General features: G+C 39.6%; 1 protein-coding gene across 1 annotated transcript in view; it reads right to left on the bottom strand.

Moving 5' to 3' along the window:
- LOC136849273 (osmotic avoidance abnormal protein 3-like) overlaps window positions 1-20,312 on the bottom strand; it is a 162,722-nt gene that overhangs the window by 10,749 nt on the left and 131,661 nt on the right. Inside the window, exons 18-19 of the mRNA XM_067122569.1 lie at window positions 7,858-8,064; window positions 4,976-5,113 (exon numbers count right to left, since the gene is read on the bottom strand). Coding sequence (XP_066978670.1) covers window positions 4,980-5,113; window positions 7,858-8,064 — 341 coding nt within the window. The 3' untranslated portion in view covers window positions 4,976-4,979. The remainder of the gene's footprint in view (window positions 1-4,975; window positions 5,114-7,857; window positions 8,065-20,312) is intronic.

Raw genomic sequence — 20,312 nt, forward strand, 5'->3', positions numbered from 1 at the left:
TCTCACTAAGAGAGAGAGAGAGAGAGAGAGAGAGAGAGAGAGAGAGAGAGAGAGAGAGAAAGAGAAATTATTACTTTTAATAATATTTAATGTTGCAGTAAACCCCCGTATTCGCGTTCTCATGGTTCGCGGACTCACGTATTTGCGGGTTTCTCTGTGGAACATATCTAGCCATCATTCGTGGAAAAATCGCCCATTCGCGGTATTTTTCACTGAGAAATATTCACTAATTACTGTATTTTCATATAATTTTCATGAATAAATGCACTTTTTGTGATAAAACTATTAAAATACTCAGGTATAAGCATTTTACAGGGTTTTCTTGGTTTTTAGCTATCAAAATGGGCAGTTGTAAGTGTTTTTAGAGGGGTTTTAAGCATTCGCGGATTTGACCTATTCGCGGGGGGAGGGGGTGGGACGAATCCCCCGCGAATACGGGGGGTTCACTGTATTTAATTTACACATAAAAGCTTGAAAACTTATAAATTACATAAAAAAATTAAACAAACACTTTTGCTGGGTTTCTCAGTGTACGGAAATGTTCACGTGTCTGTGAAAAACTCGTGTATGACCATTAGTTAGGTTCCAATAAAAAAATTGTCTGTGAATTCATGCAACTTGAATCGCGCAAGTTCGAGGTATTACTGTATATAATATACTGTATATAAAATATACATATTATAAATATATTATATATGTATATATTATACAGGCAGTCCCTGGTTTACGACGGGGTTCCGTTTTTCTGCTGCATCTTAAACCGAAAATCGTCGTAAACCGAAAAATCATCAAAAATCGTCAAAATCCTAAGAAACCATACTTTTAATGCTTTGGGTGTATTGAAAACGATGTAAACTGCATTTTTATTGATTTTTCATAAAAAAAACCTCCACATTTTGATTATTCTGCCATTTTGGAGCTATATTTCTTCCGTCGAATCGGCGTACGATGCGTTGTAACCCCGGAACATGCGTCGTAAACCAGGAAATAATTTCTGATGAGTATATTTGAAAAGCGTTTTAACCTCGGAACGTCAAGTAAGCCAGACCCGTCGTAAACTGGGGACTGATTATATATATATATATATATATATATATATATATATATATATATATATATGTGTGTGTGTGTATACTATACGTGTATATATATATATATATATATATATATATATATATATATATATATATATATATATATATATATATATATATATATATATATATATATATATATATATATATATATATATATATATATATATATATATGTGTGTGTGTGTGTATACAGTAGAACCCCGGTCCTCGACTGTACTAGAACTCGAAATAATCGGATTTCAACATGAAATGTTGAGTAAATTTTGCGTCGGAGTTCAAACAACAAACCGGAATCTGACCCGATGAATCATATGATGTTTGTAGAAAAAGAGTTTCGGGCGGCTGCCGCTAGTTGGCGTTGTTGGTGGCGTTCTTCCCATGCTTATTTAAAAGCATTTAAAGCCCACACATGCTGCTGCTGCTGCTGTTGAAAAACAAGCCATATTATCAACATTAAATTAATAATACAGTATTTATAAACCGAATTACTGTATGTCTGTTATCATAAAATTAAGAAAAATTTCGAAATTATGTCGGAACTCGGCAGCCTGTGGCGATATAAACAAACCATAGCGCCGCCCTGGTGGTGTATCGCGGTACTAATTACAAAACATTCAGAATGTTTATGTAACTATATAAGTACTGGAATATACACCACCAAATATATATATGTTTGTTTATATCTGCCTAAGCTGCCGAGTTCCTGAAAGATGTAATTACGGAAATTTTTCTTAGTTTTATGATAACAGACATACAGTAATTCGATTTATAAATACTGTATTATTAATTTCATGTGATAATATGGCTTGTTTTTCAATGTTATCATTATTAACAACAGTTTTCATGTGTACCTGTTACAGTACATTCTGGTAGTGCCTATAGGCTACTTAGCCTAGCCTATGGCTCTCGGTATATCATCGGTAATACGGACGCATTGGTCATAGGCCAACTTTTTTGATACAGTATGCATTTAAAAATGTAAAAAGTGCTTCTGATACGGTAAGTTATTCAACTCTGAACCTATTTAATTGTAATTTGTGTAAAGTTTTGTATAAAAAGGCAAGGCTGGGGTAATGACTGGTGGTCGAATGGATTAATCCATTTTCAGTTATTTCTTATGGGAGAAATTAACTCAGAATTCGACAAAATCGAATCTCGATATACTTCTTCTGGAACAATTAGCATCGAGAACCAATATATATTCTACTGTATATATATATATATATATATATATATATATATATATATATATATATATATATATATATATATATATATATATATATATATATATATAGGGAGAGCAGTGATGATTCGGACAGTGGATATATAATCCCGGACAGTACATTTCTGGAAAATGTAAGGGGCCCTCAGCTCTGAAAAAATCACATGAAATCATCTGAGTTTGTTCGCCATTGACACATGGACTTTGGTTGCGAACGGTCGTTTACTTAAGGATTGAGGGTAATTTTTGTGGTTTTCTCATTTCCTATGTAATTTTTGCGTTTGAATCATAAGCTTTGGTGTAGTGAATATGGTAAGGGAGCCTATTATGAGTTTTGGGTGTGAATTTGTACTATATGACGAAGATGATGTAGCTATTACCCGCCTGTAATCTGCAAGGGTTTGAAGTTGAGGTGTCATCAAATGGTTATGATATGTGGGGATGATTCGGACATTCTAGGGTTGGGATGATTCGGACGTGTCCAATCATCCCTCTAACAAACCTTTACTAATTACGAATTCAACAAAGAAACAAAAGATTTTCACTAACATTATTTAAGTTATATTTTGTGTATAGGCTATGCATTCATTAGCCCCTCATTACCTTTAACTTATAAAGCACTTCATAAACCCATCATAGAACCCCCAAATTACAAATTAAAATGTGAATATCAAATCTGGATTCCATTCCATTGGCATTCACCTATATTACACTGATGTTTTTCAAGAAAGTCACTTTGCCAGGGCTTTTGTGACTGATAGGCCAAAGCCAACTACACCGCCTAAAAAGCACAACAACCTCATGAAATACCTCAAGAACATTAAAAAGCAAGAAAAATACAAAAGAAGTTAGATACAGAGGCCCAGACCAGTGATGAAGACCTCCATCATCTTGAAGATCTCTTGACAGCCGATCTTAACAATAACTCTTCTGACATCTCAGAGGAGGAGATAGAAGACACGGAAGTGGGTTTTATGGATAAAGTCCCACAGGAGGGAGATTTTGTTCTTGTTGGGATAGATCCAGTAAAAGGTAGCAAAGTCTATTATGTAGGCAAATTAATCAGCAATTTAGACGAGAGTGATGAATTTCAGGTTTCTTGTTAAGAACATCACAGAAATTTGCTGCTAATAGTTTTAAATTTCCAGAAATTGAGGATGAAGCAACTATTGGTAAGAGGCAGTAACTGGGTGCTTCAAACCCAGTTCAGCAGAGTATGAAAAAGAACGCAGGGGTATTTCAAATTTTGTTTTTCTTTTGCAGGATACAATATTCGTGAGGCCAGCTTTAATATTTAGGCACAACAAATTTCAAGTACTGTATTTGAGTTACGATTTATGTTTGGTTTTTACTCATGGAGAGAATAATTTCAAGTAAATTTTGGTCATTTAAGAATTTGGTGGCAAGGATATTTCAAGTTTAGTTTTGTTTTGAAGGTTACAATATTCTTTAAGACTACTATAACATTTATTCTCAGCAAACATCGTAGATTTTCTGTCTGCCATTCACTAAGGAGAGAATAATCTTTTAAGTTGATTATGATTATTTCAATAAAACACTTCGTATGGTATTTCTGTTTCATTTATCATCTGACTTGAAGGTAAATGTCAATTATAATAATTGTCCGAATCATCCCATGCTCTTGTCCGAATCATCACCATGGGTAGGGATGATTCGGACATTTTCAGGAAACTTGTACTTGGAGATAAATAGCTTCAAGTATAGTAAAGTATACGACTTGCTACATTTACTGGTAAATGTAGGATGATGAGGCTACACATTGACATGCCAAGGATATCACTGCTATATACTATAAACTCTGATGTCATACCATCATTAAAAAATATGTATATATATATATATATATATATATATATATATATATATATATATATATATATATAATTATATATATATATATATATATATATATATATATATATATATATATATATATATATATATATATATATATATATATATATATATATATATATATATATATATATATTATATATATATATATATATATATATATATATATATATATATATATATATATATATATATATATACTAGATATATATATATATATATAGATAGATAGATGTATATATATATGTGTGATAAAATATATATATAATCATATATAAATATATGATTATAATTATAAATATATACTAGATAAACCCCCAGATAGATGTGTGTTAATGTGTGATAAAGAATCACGGAAAAGTGATTATAATTATATATATATCATGCGTTCTCCTGATTCACAGACTCATGTATTCGTGGATTTCTCTGTGGAACAATATCTACCCTGTATTTGCGGAAAAATTTGCCCATTTGCGGTATTTTTCACTGAGAAATATTCACTAATTACTGTATTTTCATATAATTTTCATGACTAAATGCACTTTTTATGATAAACTATTAAACTACTCAGGTATAAGCATTTTTAGAGGGTTTTTCTTGTGTTTAAACTATCAAAATAGGCAGTTCTAAGTGCTTTTAGAGGGGTTTTAAGTATTCGCGGATTTTAGCTATTCCCGTGGGGGGGGAGGGGAGGGGTGGTACGCATCCCCACAAATGCAGGGGGTTTACTGTATATATACTGTAAAGAGAGAGAGAGAGAGAGAAGAAAAATATTTACCTTGCTAAATGAGGTCTAGAGTATGTAGGACATTTTTACTCTTCTTCTTGCCATGTTTTGGGTCTCCACCTAAGGGAAGGGCCTGTAACCGGGTTGGCCGTTTCGTTGAACCCTCCGGAGAGACCGATAAGCCGTTCCCTAGTTATTGGGGAAGAAACATTAAATCCTGTTAGTTCAACCAACTACACTGAGTTATTAAAGAGGGTTCTTTGTAACTTTAAAAAGAGAGGAGCATATATAAAAAAGGATTGCTGGTTTCCAAAGCCATTGTGTACTCCTATATAAATTAAATGAGAATTGTAAAATTGAAATCAAATTTTAGTACACTAACATAACTTCATTTAACATAAATTTATGTGCTATATATGAGTTTCTGGACAAAATTAACTTTCACCAAAAATTGCATTGTATTTTACAACAGTGACATTGTTTTCATTACATCTGAAAGATTTATACAATAAAAGAGTATAAAACTGTATTTAAAAAGCATTTAATAAGAAGAAGCAAAGTTGGAAGTAACTGAAAGAAAAATATTTAAGTGTAATCCATTTGTATATAGTTTTACTGGGCATTAATTGACTTCACATTTAATTAAAATAATAATTTTTATTTCTGCTTGTGAAATAATAAAAATTTGCCTTTTTAAAATATAAATTAAGCGCAGTAGTACTAACAAAGCAACCGATCAACGCAGTGTTGCTAGAATATGAGTACGTAATGTACAGATGCAAAAGTGAAAACTGCACACAAATGCTTTCCTCTGAAAATATACTGGAATACAGTAATGTGCTTTAATCTTAACATTAAACTGAGTCAGCTTTCCTAGGGAATGCAGTTAAATATTGGTATAGGTATGTATCTTGAAAATAATTTTTGAAATATGTAGTACAGAGGTCAACTGAAATGTTTATCTTCAGCCAGGGACTTGCCTGAAGGATTCTTTAAACAACCCAAAAATTGATGAATGGTGTACAGTCTATCCACTGATACAACACCTGACCTGATTTAGCCCAAGTATTCTTTCTTTGGTAACTGTTTAGGAAATCATCCTCCCCCTTACCACATGACCCTTTTTAGCATTTTTCATATCTTCTCAAGAGGCAAGTGTTTGTGGTGGCTCCTTTCCTTTCTTTGGCCACACAGGCTTGTGATAAACATTTTCTACCTAGAAATTTGTCTACCAAGTGCTGATATTGATTACATGATGGTTTCATTGAGTGCCTACAGAACCCTGCATTTGTCCCTTTGACCAAAGGAAAAAGCAGGGTTCAGTCAGAAGAGTGGCAGGGATTCACTATGCACACCTGTAAGTACAGGGAGTTTCAATTTGTAAATCTAGGAAAAATTTAATTTACTGGAAGAGAAATTGCAGTTTTATAACTAAATTGATATTGTAGTATGGAATGATGCATACAAAAAGCTAGTTATATATAAATGAAGAGCATAAGTTTACCATCATCTGAAAATTAACACAAAACATGTAAAGGTAAATATTTGTCTATATTTAATATGAACAAAGGCTACCTTCTTCAATAAAAAAATGTTTGAAGTAAAAGTCAATGCCAGTGTCAAAAGTATTTTCCAAAATGACTAAAACAGCATGCTGATGGAAGCTATCATGCAAAAACAATATTCAGTCTCACAGTATTTGCTTGTTTATATAATATTGATTTTTAAGCAGAAAAAGTGAATATTTCATTCAGCATGTAAATCTGAGTTTAGCAGGTACAGCATTCCCCTTGCTATTTGCTTTTCAGGTACCCACACTTCACATACAGTACCATGCACCTTTTAGATCCTTGCTTTTATTCGTTGCTTATTTCTTCCTGCCTTATTTGTTCATAAATGTATATCTCATAAATCCAATTCAGCTTTTCTTGTTTTCATACATGCTCAACAACTTCCCTGTCTGCAGATATGTATTCAAATTTTCTGTTGGGCCATTTATGAAACCAAGTCTTCTTAGTTTTTAAACTATTACAGTATATGTACTTATAGCACTCAATCATTCTGTGTTTGTTTGAAAATAGATACTCTTGCAGAAAATCTTCTGAATAAAAGTTTCTTTTTTTAAAGTAAAATACTAATTTTGATGTTCAAGGCAAACATTAGTTTTTAGGCTAATTCCAAGTTAATACATATTGTCATGTTTGGTTACTTTTATGATGCTTTTATTTTTTACAAAGGTGAAGGGCTACTTAAAAGACCCTTATATGACAGCCATAAATGTCTGTGTCTTTTGTACTTTAATAATGATGCCATTTGAAGTATATCAAGGTTACTCAGGTTTCATTTCATCATTACTAACAATTTTGCCACATGTTTACCTTGCATAAAAAATGGCTTATAGGTAACTAAACAAAAAAATCTGACTTGAATCAATAGCTTTGAGTTAATATGTTATAAATGCTTAAAGAATAATTGAAACATGGCATTGCAGATGACTGTATAAAAAAGTTTTGGAGATATTGTAAGTTTCAATGGTGATAAACCATTCCAATTTAGAGGCACACACGTTCCAACAATGGGGAGAGCGAGAAACCAAGAAAAATAGCATACAGTACTTTCAATAACTTGATGCTTAATCATGCTGAGGTAAATAAAAGATTCAGAAGGCATTGATGCTTAACACAAAAGCCAAGAGCACCAATGTTTAGGTTGTGGTGTCAGCCACCTCATCAACCTACAGACAAGATGCAAATCCATGCAGATTAGTGATTTAAATGTACAGTCTTATGTAAATGAAATGTTTAGGGTGTTGTTTCTCAGCAAACACCTTATCATTTCAAGCACAAAAAACAACATGCAAGTAGTGAGTAATACATACAATCAAAATGTAAATGAAGAGGCCGCACTCCCCTGGGAAAACGATTCTTACCTACCTAACCAGCCATTGCTCACTACATGGCTTCCACCAAAACCCCCACCACTGGAGTTTGATGAGTTGGAGCCCCAAGAAGAGTTGTAAGAACCCGGGGCAGAGTTGTTGAAAGAAGAACCAAGGTTCATATTGTTGCCCCACATACTTTGGCTCATACTCATGTTCAGCATGTTGTTGCTGCTGCTATTCTTCTTATGGATGGGCTTGGCTGCCAAGGATATGATGGAGTGACAATAAGAACAGGACAAGAAAGGAATAAAAAATTTCCCTTAACATGCAGGTTTCCTATTATATTTTGTCATTTTCAACTGCCATATGTACTTCACTACCTGTCAGTTCTATAACCTTTTTAAATAACTGCTAAGTACTCACAACACTACTGTATGAGTAGTTTAACCACACCACAAAGTCACTTCAAGATTCACAGGGCTGGCCTGGAGAACTATTTCTTACATGAAAGGTGAAAATTGAAGTAAGAAAGAAGTTGGACAGCTAGGTGGGAAGATATGAGAGGGAATACTGTAGATGAAAGTCAAAAGGCAGAAAGCACCATAGCTAGAGCTGAAGGGACACTGCAAGGAAACTTTAAAACTGTAAACAGAAAGCATCTTTATGGAGGCAACACTGCTATAGAAGATGTGAAGACCTAATGCATTTGCTAAGAGTAAAGCGAGAAACGTAAATTGACCGACTATAAATAACAGATAAAAATCACTCAAACTTTCATATAGCCAAAACAGTACATAAGTACTGCATATCATTTCCATGCCAGATCTCAAACGTCAATCAAAAAGCTAGCTATGCCTTAAGTAAAATTTATTTCTCATTAAACCTACAAATTTTCCTTGAACTTACTGCAAGTTAAAACCTGGAAATGACCCATAACATTCTTAGATATGCATTCTTCATTTTCTAATTAGGAGGAAATGAAGTAATATCCTTAAGTTAAAGGTATGAAAAACTTTCCAAGACTGGTTTACACATTTCTTTCAACTGACAGTATGGAGAACTTTAGTAGCAAATATGGTATAACCAACAGATATAGAGTAGATGCTTTACTTAAACAGTAATGGAGTTAATTTTACTTCTACTAATATTGTTCATAACACTGACCAACGTAAGTGCTGATGTATCCAGGTCTTTTTTTGGTTATAAAAATATATTTAAATATATTATTTGTTTCAATGAACATCTTTCATTTCTAGCACAGTACAGTATTGTCGTAATTATGTACAAAGAGGATTTCATGACCTCTAGTATACTGTACTGCTATAGGTGTGAGTTTAAATGATTTTAAGGTAATCTTGTATAAGAGCTTGTGTAAGTACTTTTACTACTTTTTCCGTAGAGAAAAGTAGACCTCAGGTAGCATATCTTGCTTAAAAGGTTGCCATGCAAGATCTATTCCAGCAAACCAAGTCATGACCTACAGATCAGTCTTTTCTCAGTCAATCTAACTAAAATAAGAAAATAAAAACCAATCTTGCAACTCCCTTCAGTGAGACTGTGTTTTTAATTGTGTAGTATTTGTATAGTGCTTCTAAGAAATACATTTTCTTGAGTTTCATGGGATACCCTGTGATTCTGCAACACATAGTTGTGACATATCTAACTTCTCTACAGAAATTAACAAATAAATGAGACTCAGCTTCAGGATACAAGTTTTATGCCAACATATGACAAAAATGACCTAAGAAAAGTTATATTGCAACAAATGCAACTTGACATCTACTGTACCAATAGATATTTTCTGGCAAAACCAGGTACAGTACTCTTCTTTTTTATACAAACAATATACTGCAAAGTATTCATTTTAATATGACCAATATACGTATATTTACAGACTTCATCAAGTATGCGTCTGTACAGTCACCGAAAATAATTCTGAAGACCCCTTCAAAATGTTTTGGATAAAAAAGCAAAATACTTATTGCAGTATCTTGAAACTTCACACTGGTCAAAGTCATGCACTTCTGCTGCTCTTAAAATAATTTCCAAATTATTTAACTTATTTATACTGTGTGTACTCTGGTTTGATGGGAAGTAATTTGTTACTAGATTTGAGTAAATTAAAGGAAAATAATATACAATAACCAAATCCAGTTTTTCCTCCAAACAATTTACATCTATTGCAAGTAAATTACATCCCTTGGACAAGTCAGTTCAATCTCAAATACTTTACATTGAACAACTGATGCAAACAAAGCTGTGAAAGTTAAGGTTAGCCATTTATTCGTTTTGTTTCTGTTGAGGTATTAATTAAATACACTCGAGACAAAATGAGGATACTTTCAGTAGAATAAGGAGAATACTGTATATCACAGTAAACTAAACTGTCCTCTCTCTCTCTGTGTGTGTGTGTGTGTATTGGCATTTCATGCAAGATGCTCCTGCCAATTACTTTACCCAACTTCCATGACAAAATCTACAGTTTTTTCCACAAATACACATTTTCTGATGTTAATCTAGTTCCCTCATTCTTTGTTTTGACAAAATAGCATAGCTTGGTAATAAGAGAAAGTGACTGAATAGTATGTTGCCAAAGACACACTAACGCTAGCATCAAAGGTTAATGAGAGAGAGAGAGAGAGAGAGAGAGAGAGAGAGAGAGAGAGAGAGAGAGAGAGAGAGAGAGAGAGAGAGAGAGAGGACTGACATCCTATCATTAAAGTTAGAAACACGTTATAGTACTGTATTTAATTACTATTAAGTTTGTCATTGTCGACCTAAATATGTGTAGTAGCAATAATTAATAGCAAAGATGAGAGAGAGAGAGAGCAAGGAATCCTCAGATAGAGAAAGTGAGTTAGTAGCTCCATTTCTAAAGTTTAACAACAGTTCTCAGCGACTGCCCAACAACTGAAAGGCCAGTCTAGCAATCTAAGAATCCTTGAGCAACAAAGCAAAGCTCTTCCAGAGAGCCCAGTTTTTTCCTTCCCATGCATGATGTCTTTAAGCAAAAACCTGTACTACAGCACAATTTTGAACCTTTTCTTTTTTAGATTGCTTATGACAAATATTGGGTATTATGCAACAGTAATTGTGATTTTAACAATATAAAGAACAAAACACAAATCCTTTATTCACTTGAACAAAAATAGTTTCCTCTGATTCTGTACATCATGCTCAGCAACTGTTTAAAAATCTTTTAAATTGTTCAGTTTTTCTAATAAACTTTTACTTCTCACTTTTTATCAGGAAACTTCGTGTGTACTGTATGTGCGCGCGCGCTTGATTTCTGCTATATATTCCATTACTGTTAAACTAAACTTTCTAAAAAGCATCTTCAAAATATTTTTGGTGTGTGTACAAATGATTACTGATGTCATTATATTTCATAAATTTTTTATTTTCAGTGATCTTGGCAATGTCATGCAAAATTATCAGTCAATGAATAAAAAAGGGATTTTGACAAAGGAAAAATCTATTTCTGAGCTCGGCCCCGTGTCACCCGGTGAAATTCCATTCTTACACGAATTTCTAGGTATAAATATTGCTAAATATACCAGAGAAAAAAGCTTACAGGAATGCTGGAGTTACTACCCCCAGATCGAGCACCTTCGAAGAAGATGTCGGTATAACCAAGGGTGAGTGAAGGAATCACAACCACAGAGCCACACTCGATAGACATCCCCATGTCAATATCCCCGAGAAGAGTGAGGGGGCCGTTGCCAGTGCCCACGCTCCCCAGGCCGCCACGCGGCGACTCAAGCGCCATCTGAACTCATTCCAGACTAGCACCATCCCCAGGCTTGGCATGAGCCAGTAGGGGGCCGAACCTGTACCTCAAAATATTCTAGGGGTCACCGGGTGACACGGGGCCTCCATCAGAAATAGATTTTCCTTTGTCAAAATCCCTTTCTGAGCTCAGCCCCATGTCACCCGGTGAAATAGTATCAGAGAATCATGCCAAGACTGCAAAGCTGCAACAAAATACAAAAAGGTAATGGAAAGAGACACATGCTATGGAAAAATAGATTTAATAAAAATATCTCAACAGTGAAAATCGGGTTTAACTATAAGTAAATACTGGTGGCATATAACACCTCACATCAAAGATTATCATGAAATAACAAACTTAACCTAGGAACAAGGTAGAAACACAATATGTAGTACAATAGGGGAAAATAAGAGGCCCCTACAAATCAATAGAATAACCAGTAATTACAAACTTAAACCTAAAAGCAAAGAGATACAATTGAAAGACAAAAATATATGAGGTACATGAAGCAAAATAAAAACCGCTTCAGTACCTCTGACTAAATCTAAATCCGCAACATATCAAATTCCAAAACACAAGACAAGCAATAATCAGATAAACCAATATCGAGTATGAGGAGCAAGGCAGCGAGGCATGAACGATCCAGAAGGCAGGCAGTGAAATAAATGAGGCAGGCGGGCGGGGGGGAAAGGAAAGGGATAAGGATAATTAAGGTGGGGAGATGACACTTCCCACAGCCACTGTAGAAAATTTAAGAGCTTCGAGTGATTTTAAATAATGGCGTTTAAACACTAGAGGTGATTTCCATCCTGTATATTTGGAAAGTTCGGCAAAATCCATATTATAAAAATAATTAGTGGAGGTAGCTACTGCTCGGATATCATGAACCTTTGGAACTGAATCCGGGTTAGCTTGCTTAATAAAATACAGAATTTGTTGTCTTATAGCATTCAAAGAGAGAGTACCGCCTTTTCCCTGATGAAAAGAGGACCTGACTTAAACTGTGGAGTTCTTTGTGTAGTAAGACTTTAAGGTAAATACTGGACATAATGACTGGTCCTGAGGAAGAGGCACCACCTTCCAAGGGGACCACCTGTCCTGAGGGTCTTCATTCTTAGCTAAGAACGTATGATCAGGGGAAAGGAGGACTTCTCCGGATGGAAGGAAATTAACATGATCATCACCTCTAGTGAGGGCCAATAGCTCTGAAATTCTGGCACCTGAAGCTAAGCTAATCAGAAACAAGGTTTTCCTTAACAGATCCAAGTATGAGCATAGAGAATTATCAATGTCAGTGGCTAATTTCAAAACATCGTTGAGGAACCAAGTAACGGAAGCAGGGCGAAAGCACTGGTCTCAAACGGGCACATGCTCTGGGGGATGGAGAAGTATGAATCTGTAAGGTCAATATTAAAACCATTACAAAAATACCTTCTTTAAGGCTGATTTAGCTGTAGTAATAGTGGCCGGGGCAAGGCCTTTTTCAAACAATGACCTAAAGAAAGTAACTGCTAAGTTGGTTGTCATAGTTTGAGCTCCAGATGCCTTTAAAAAGGACGCCAATTTTTTGACTGCCGAATCGTATTGTCTGAGAGTAGAATCTCTCTTGTCTGATTCCAAAACAGAGTGTTGACGGGGTCGATGTTTGCTCCTTCTTTGCAGCAAACTTTATAAAGTCCATAAAACCAGTGCATTCTGAATTCTTAAGGAAGCTGACACAGTCTTTGTTTGTACAACTTGGGTCAGTCTGGGTTTGGGTATCTGATGACACCGCAACTTGAGTTCCTGTAATAGAGGGAACCAGTTGCTCTTCGGCCAATAGGGAGCTACTAGAGCTAATTGGCCGTTGAATGACCTGAGTTTGTGTAGGACTTTTAACAACATGTTTATCAGAGGAAACAGATATATCCTCTCCCAACAATTCCAATCTATGGACATCGCATCTGTGGCGAAAGCCTGGGGGTCCAGGTTGGGAGCCACGTAACAGGGAAGCTTGTGATTGCTTTCCGTGGCGAACAGATCCACTTGGAGGCCCGGAACCCGGCGGCGAATCCACTTGAAGGAGTCTCCGTCCAGAGACCACTCCGTCTCCAACGGAGTAGTCCTGGACAGGAGTCCGCCACCACGTTCCGTACCCCCAGAAGGTGGTGGCTGACAGATGCCAGCCATGCTTGTTCGCCAGGGAGAAGATTGCTACCATCACCTGGTTTACGCGACCTGATTTGGAGCCGCCCCTGTTGATGCAATGAACTACCACGGCGCTGTCCAGCACAAGCCTGACGTGAATCCGGCTGGCGGGGCGAAGTTTCTTGAGTGTTAGAAACACTGCCATAGCTTCCAAGGTGTTTATATGAAACTGTTGGAACATTGTGGACCATGTTCCTTGAACTTTTTGTTTTGGTGAGTACCCTCCCCAACCGCTTAATGAAGCGTCCATGTGGATTACCAACGCCGGAGGGGGAAATTGAAGTGGAACCAACTTCGACAGGCCACTGACTGTGGACCATGGCCGGAGTCTTGTTTTCAAGATTCGCGGGATTGAAGAGATCTTGTCTCTGAGCCTGACATTGTCTCGTCTCCGCCATACTTTGTTTATATCTTTTAGTTTCGCTTTCAAGAGCAGGTCCGTCACTGAGGCGAATTGAAGGGAGCCGAGAATCCTCTCTTGAGACCGGCGGGAAGCTGCTTTGTCCCTCAGAAATTTCCTGGTAGCGGTGGCAATCTCTTTCCGCTTGGGTGGCGGGAGGGACAACCTGTACGAAGTCAGGTCCCATTGGAGGCCTAGCCACTGAAACCGGGATTCCGGAGTCAGGCGGGACTTCTCTCTGTTCAGCTGAAAACCTAACGACTCCAGAAACTTGATTACTATGGCCGTAGCCTTTCGGCACTCCAGAACTGTCGGAGCCCAGATTATCCAATCGTCCAGGTAAGCCGCCAGGGAGATTCCCGGGACCGTAGTTGCTGAACGACTGTTTCCGCCAGTTTAAGTAAAAATTCTGGGGCTACATTGAGTCCGAAAGGCATGACTCTGAAGGAGTAGGCTTGTTTCCCGAGTTTGAAACCCAGGAAGAGAGAGAAGTTCCGCGCAACCGGGACGTGATAGTAAGCGTCTGAAAGATCGATAGAGGTGGTGACGGCTCCACGCGGAAGTAGAGTCCGTACCTGAGCTACCGTAAGCATGCGAAACTTGTCGCATCTTATATAGCGATTTTGACGTGATAGATCTAGAATCACTCTTTGTTGGCCGGAATCTTTCTTTGGGACTGTGAACAACCTGCCTTGAAATTTGAGGTGCCTTACTTTCTTTATTGCTCTCTTGTTGAGAAGCTCTATTACAAAGTCCTGTAGAGTTTTGGAGGGGGGTTGGTAAAACCTGGTCAAAGGAGGGGGATCCTTGATCCAGCTCCAACCCAGACCTTTGGACACAATGCTGTGTGCCCAAGGGCTGAAGGTCCACTGGTCCTTGAACCAGTAGAAGCGACCACCTACCTGATTGGTCTCAGTGGGAGGAAGAGGGCTTGCTTCCTCTACCACGGCCTGATCTTCCCCGAGAGGCGGATCCAGTCCTACCTCTGTATGGGGCGCGACCCCTGCCTCCCCTTGCACTTCTATTAAGGCCGTGAAAGACCCCACGGCCCTCATAGGAGGAGTTGTACGCCGGAGAAGAGACGTACGATGGTGCAGCAAGAGGTTGGGCTGGCTGGACCAGCACGTATTGGTGGGGTTGAGCCTTGGAGGTGGAGGGTTGGCCTACCACCGAGACTGGGACAGCTTGAACCACTGTCTGGGGATGAGGCCTCCTTCTCCTGAAGCGCTTCCCCGACTTAGCCTGGGAACCACCAGCCTCGGGAGTTTTCCGTTTGAAGGCAGAAATACCCCACCTCGCTCGCAGACTCTGATTAGCCCTAGTAGCTTCGCTCAGGACCTTCGAGACTTCCTCCTCTGGGAAGAGGTTAGTCCCCCAGATGGAGCTCTTCATGAGCTTATTCGGCTCATGGCGAATGGTGGCATCCGCGAAAATGAATTTGCGGCACTCCAACTTAGCCACCATGAAGTCATACAGGTCTGACTGAAAACCTGCCAGCAGGGATTTAGCCAGAACCTGGAAGAGTTGTTCGTCTGCGCATGAGACGGCCACCGCCTCAGACAGACACAAGGAATTTAGAGACCGGCTCAGTCTCGTCCTTGCCTCGAACTCCGTCTTCAGGAGAGCTTCTGGGAGTTTCGGAAGCTGCTCACTGAATTGTGAGGACGCGCAGAAGGCATCTAATTTGCCCACCGTAAAAGTAGATGGGGCGTCCCTCCAGAACTCCTCACCCCCCGGGAACACCAGGGATGTGGAGTCCGTCTCCCTGAGCTGAGGCAAAGGTTTGCCTTCGAAGCAGGCATGAGCAGTTGCCAAAGCAACTTTATTCATGCAGGGAGTGGGTAACTTGTCACCCAAGGAGAACATAGTATAGTTCCCCTTGAATGGAGTGAGCTTCGTATTATCTGCTTGCCACTCAGTGAGAGTGCGAAGCAGAGCCAGATTGTGCCTGGTCCCTAGGGAAGATCACTGTCTCCTTTGGGACCTTATCTGAACGTACCCAGGCTTCCTCCGTCAGCCTAACGAAGCCTGGATAGGGGGGCAAGAGGTCAGGAGGGAAGAACTCCAGCTCCTCCAGACGTCCTGTGCCACAAACCCTCGATTGTCAGGGTATCCTCATGGCGAATGGCACGTAAGGCAAAACGCCACGGGTTTCCAACGTCAAAGGAGGGAGGAAGCAGTATCAGGGATCTGATAACTGGGTGCGGCACCGCCGAGCGGGCCATATCAGCAATCAGATTCTCCTGACTTTGCAACCTGTCCGCAAGCTTCGAAAGCTTGGAATCGACCTCCGACGAGAACCTAGCTAAAAGCATCCCGGCGAACGCTTCAGGGTCAAAGGGAGGCTGGTGAGGAGAGCTGGGTCTAGCCGCCCTCTTACTCGCTCCTTTGCCCGAGGTTCCAGCTTTACTCTCGGAGGCCAAAGGTGCGGAGACCTTTGCCTTCGACGGGGGAAAGGGGGATGCCTTCCGGGAAGACGAGGACTTAAAGCCCTTCGCCTTCCACAGAAGTCTTCAACTTGGGGATAGTAGATGGAGCACTGTCCTCAAGATAGAAGACTTGGAAAAGTCCTGAAAGGAAGAGGTTGATGACGGGGGAATCAAAAGGGGCGCCGCCCCACTACCTCACTTACCTCACCACCTACCTGATCCTGCTCGGTATTCATGGGCTCTAAGTCCAGGTCCAGAGCGGCGACGTCTTCTGAAACCTCCGCGTAGAGGTTCTCTTCTACAAGTGGCTGGGTCACGACCCGGATCTGCTCAATGATGGGGGCGGCCACTTCAGTTGGTACGGCCGCAGCGATCCGGGCTCCGGGGTAGAGAAGGTCTCTCCACTTCTCGTCGAGGACGTATGGCTTCCCCGACGGAACGTTCCTCCCAAACCCAGCCACCCAAGCGCGGAGGGACTCAAGAGCCTCTTTTTTCGAGGACTCGTCAGCCTGAAAAAAGGGGGGGTGAGTCAAAGGGAGGCTAAGAAAATACAAAATATCGCGAAACATTGCAATATAGAAGGCAGAAATAACATGCGGGTGGAAAGCAAATAGCTTACCGACTCGTCCTGGGTGCACCCGCAAAGAGCAAAGCACACCTCGCAGCCCTCCGGGTGCCACACGATCAGATCATCCAATCGGACCGCACAACCAGCGTGGGTCCGACACACCACATGGCCATAGGGTTGCTGAAGAGTGGCGGAACACCCGGGCTCCTCACAGCGAACAGTCTGTAAGTGAAAACAGTAAATGAGCTTACCTTTCTAAGAAACTTAATCTAAATAGGCAAGGGTTTTTCAGTAAACCGCCGAGTACTCCGGCGAATGAAAACCTCGTCAGAGACGGGCCTACTAAAAGTAACTTAATTAAGGTAAGCTGGGTATAAACCCCCGACTGCCGGAGTAAACCGCGGAACGAGGGGGCGAATCGACGGACCTTCACCGCGAGGGATGCCGGGAAAGAACGGCGAAACCAGGGGTGAAATCACCGGACTCTATGACCATCATAAATAATAATAAATAAATTTCCGCTCAACGGCGGGGTGAACCGCCGGGAAATTCAAAATAATAATAAACATCTATCGGCGGGTAAACCGGTCATAATAACACACACTAGTCCCCAGGCGGGATGAGCCGCCGGGGAAACAAAACACAATAATATGGTAACATAATTGGTTAACAAGACAATATAATCTACATTCCCCGGAGTCCGGAACCACCCACACCGGAGAACTCAGGACCTTATCGTAGAGAACCAAAGAAGGGTGAGGCTGCCAAACACCACGATCCACCGGGGCAGATGTAAGCGCCAGTCAACCCAACTAAAGTATCTCGAACGCCGGAGCGAACAAAGAACAAGGTCGAGAATGAAACCCTGAGATGTTCGAGAACCTGCTCGATCCTAGGAGAGCGGGTGAACGAAACATTGAGCCCAGCTACGAGACACCTAGAACCAGCTCTGGGAGGGAACGAATCCCTCAACCAGAAAGATTCACTACATGGGGTGAGAGTCGGACACCGACATCACCCGCAAGAGAAGATGGCGAGAAGCTGGACCCAAAACAGGGTAGGGGAAGGGGGGGGGGTGGACAGGGAAGGTAGTAGGCCAGAGAAGAGGCGAACAGGAGACTGGGGAGAAACTCACCCGCTCAACTGCATGGTACCTAAAATCATGGCCTACACCTAGGGGAAAAGGGGGAAAGAACAACCAAGACCTCTGAATTCTCACCTAAAAACATAGACGTAGCCTATGAAAAAGGGGGGGAAGAGAAGGAAAAGGAGAGAAAAAGGGAACAACAGGGAGAGAATTTCCGAGTCGAAGACCCACCAGAGCCAAACGTAAGGGAGGAATAATGCTCGTGGAGGAGAAAAACCCACAGAAAAGCTCAACCCCTTCGTAAAGAAGAGGGAGGAGACTGGGGACTCACTCCACACCCAAACAACGGACAGGAAGGCACGACAACAGAAATCCCTCAACCTGTTGACCCAATCCTCTCGCTTAACCTAACTCAGGAGGTCAAGGGAGGGCTAATAAAAGCCTAACGTACACTAGGCTGTGACAAAATAACCAAATAAATCACCAAGTGTGTGTGAAATAAACAAATTAAATTAAAATTAAAAATAAAAATATACTGTGTTTGGTGCATAGCCTAACCGAAGGAAGCGACAGGATGAGCCTGACGTCCCCACGGAATAGGACAGTGCATAGTAAGCCTGATGTTGAGCATCAGCCAATAAAATAATGAATATAATATAATCATAACAAAATGTCCAAGAGGGAACATCCCGGGGAGAAAACTAAGCGGGAACAACGGGAACCCGATGCGGGAACCTTAAGGAACGGATCAAAAACATTATTGTTAAAATGAAACCGAACAACCCCACTTAGAAAACCACCAGGATGAGACCTATGGGGAAGCGAAAGGCATGAGCCGACCAGGAAAAACCCAAACAGAACAAGCCGAGTGGGTAAACCTCGCAGACAACATGGCTGGCTGGGGGACGCCGTAGTGTCATAACAAAGCCACGAATAATAACAATTACGGGCTAAGACAGCCAATAAACCATAAGACAACCCCAAAAAAAGATGGTACTTAACTTGGACATGGTAAAGCTGCTCGATGACATGGCAAAGATGCAAATAAAGCCGAAAAAACACAGGCTAACAAACACCGTAGCGCAAAAATTAAGTGCTAGAAATGGAATGAGTTCAGATGGCGCTGGAGTCGCCGCGTGGCGGGCTGGGGAGCGTGGGCGCTGGTACGGCCCCTCACTCTTCTCGGGGATATTGACATGGGGATGTCTATCGAGTGTGGCTCTGTGGTTGTGATTCCTTCACTCACCCTTGGTTATACCGACATCATCTTCGAAGGTGCTCGATCTGGGGGTAGTAACTCTAGCATTCCTATAAGCTTTTTTCTCTGGTATATTTAGCAATATTTATACCTAGAAATTCGTGTAAGAATGGAATTTCACCGGGTGACACAGGGCCGAGCTCAGAATTTTTTTTTTTTTTTTAGAAAAAAATATAAATTATTTTTGCTAACCATCTCCATATGTAAACAATGTAGGACCAAGATGAAGAAACTTTCATAATATTCATTATGAGATATAAAGTACAGTACAGTACTGTTGTAGCTTAGCAGTATGGTAATGATACTAATTTTTCATATGAATAAACGTGAGTGATAGTACATAATGGTTTTATAGACGAAGTGAAAAATATATAACTTTTCCTGTTGCAATTTTTGGCATGCTGTGCTGGATATAAATAACATTACTTGAACAACATTAAACACTGACAATATTTACATAAGCACATTCTGTGAATTACAAAATAAACTACTATAATCCACAGCGTACAAGTCACACAAACAAGTTTCCAGGAAACACATTTTTAAATGATTCTAATAAAACAGGAAACATGTCAAAAAGAAATTACTGGGATTCTTAAATGCTACAATGTATCAAAAGTGATAAATATAAGTTCAAAGACTGTGACATAAATAAATACCCTGATATATAGCTACTTATACTTTCCATAATACTAACTCTCTTTAGAATGAAATATTTATTTGAGGGATGAAAGTTAAATGTAATTGCAGTTCATGTTCATGGAAAAACCTGAGAAACTTGCAATGTGCACTTACCAATTGTCCAG

The sequence above is a fragment of the Macrobrachium rosenbergii genome, chromosome 20 (assembly GCF_040412425.1).
Source record: "Macrobrachium rosenbergii isolate ZJJX-2024 chromosome 20, ASM4041242v1, whole genome shotgun sequence".
NCBI classification, from domain to species: Eukaryota; Metazoa; Arthropoda; class Malacostraca; order Decapoda; family Palaemonidae; genus Macrobrachium; species Macrobrachium rosenbergii.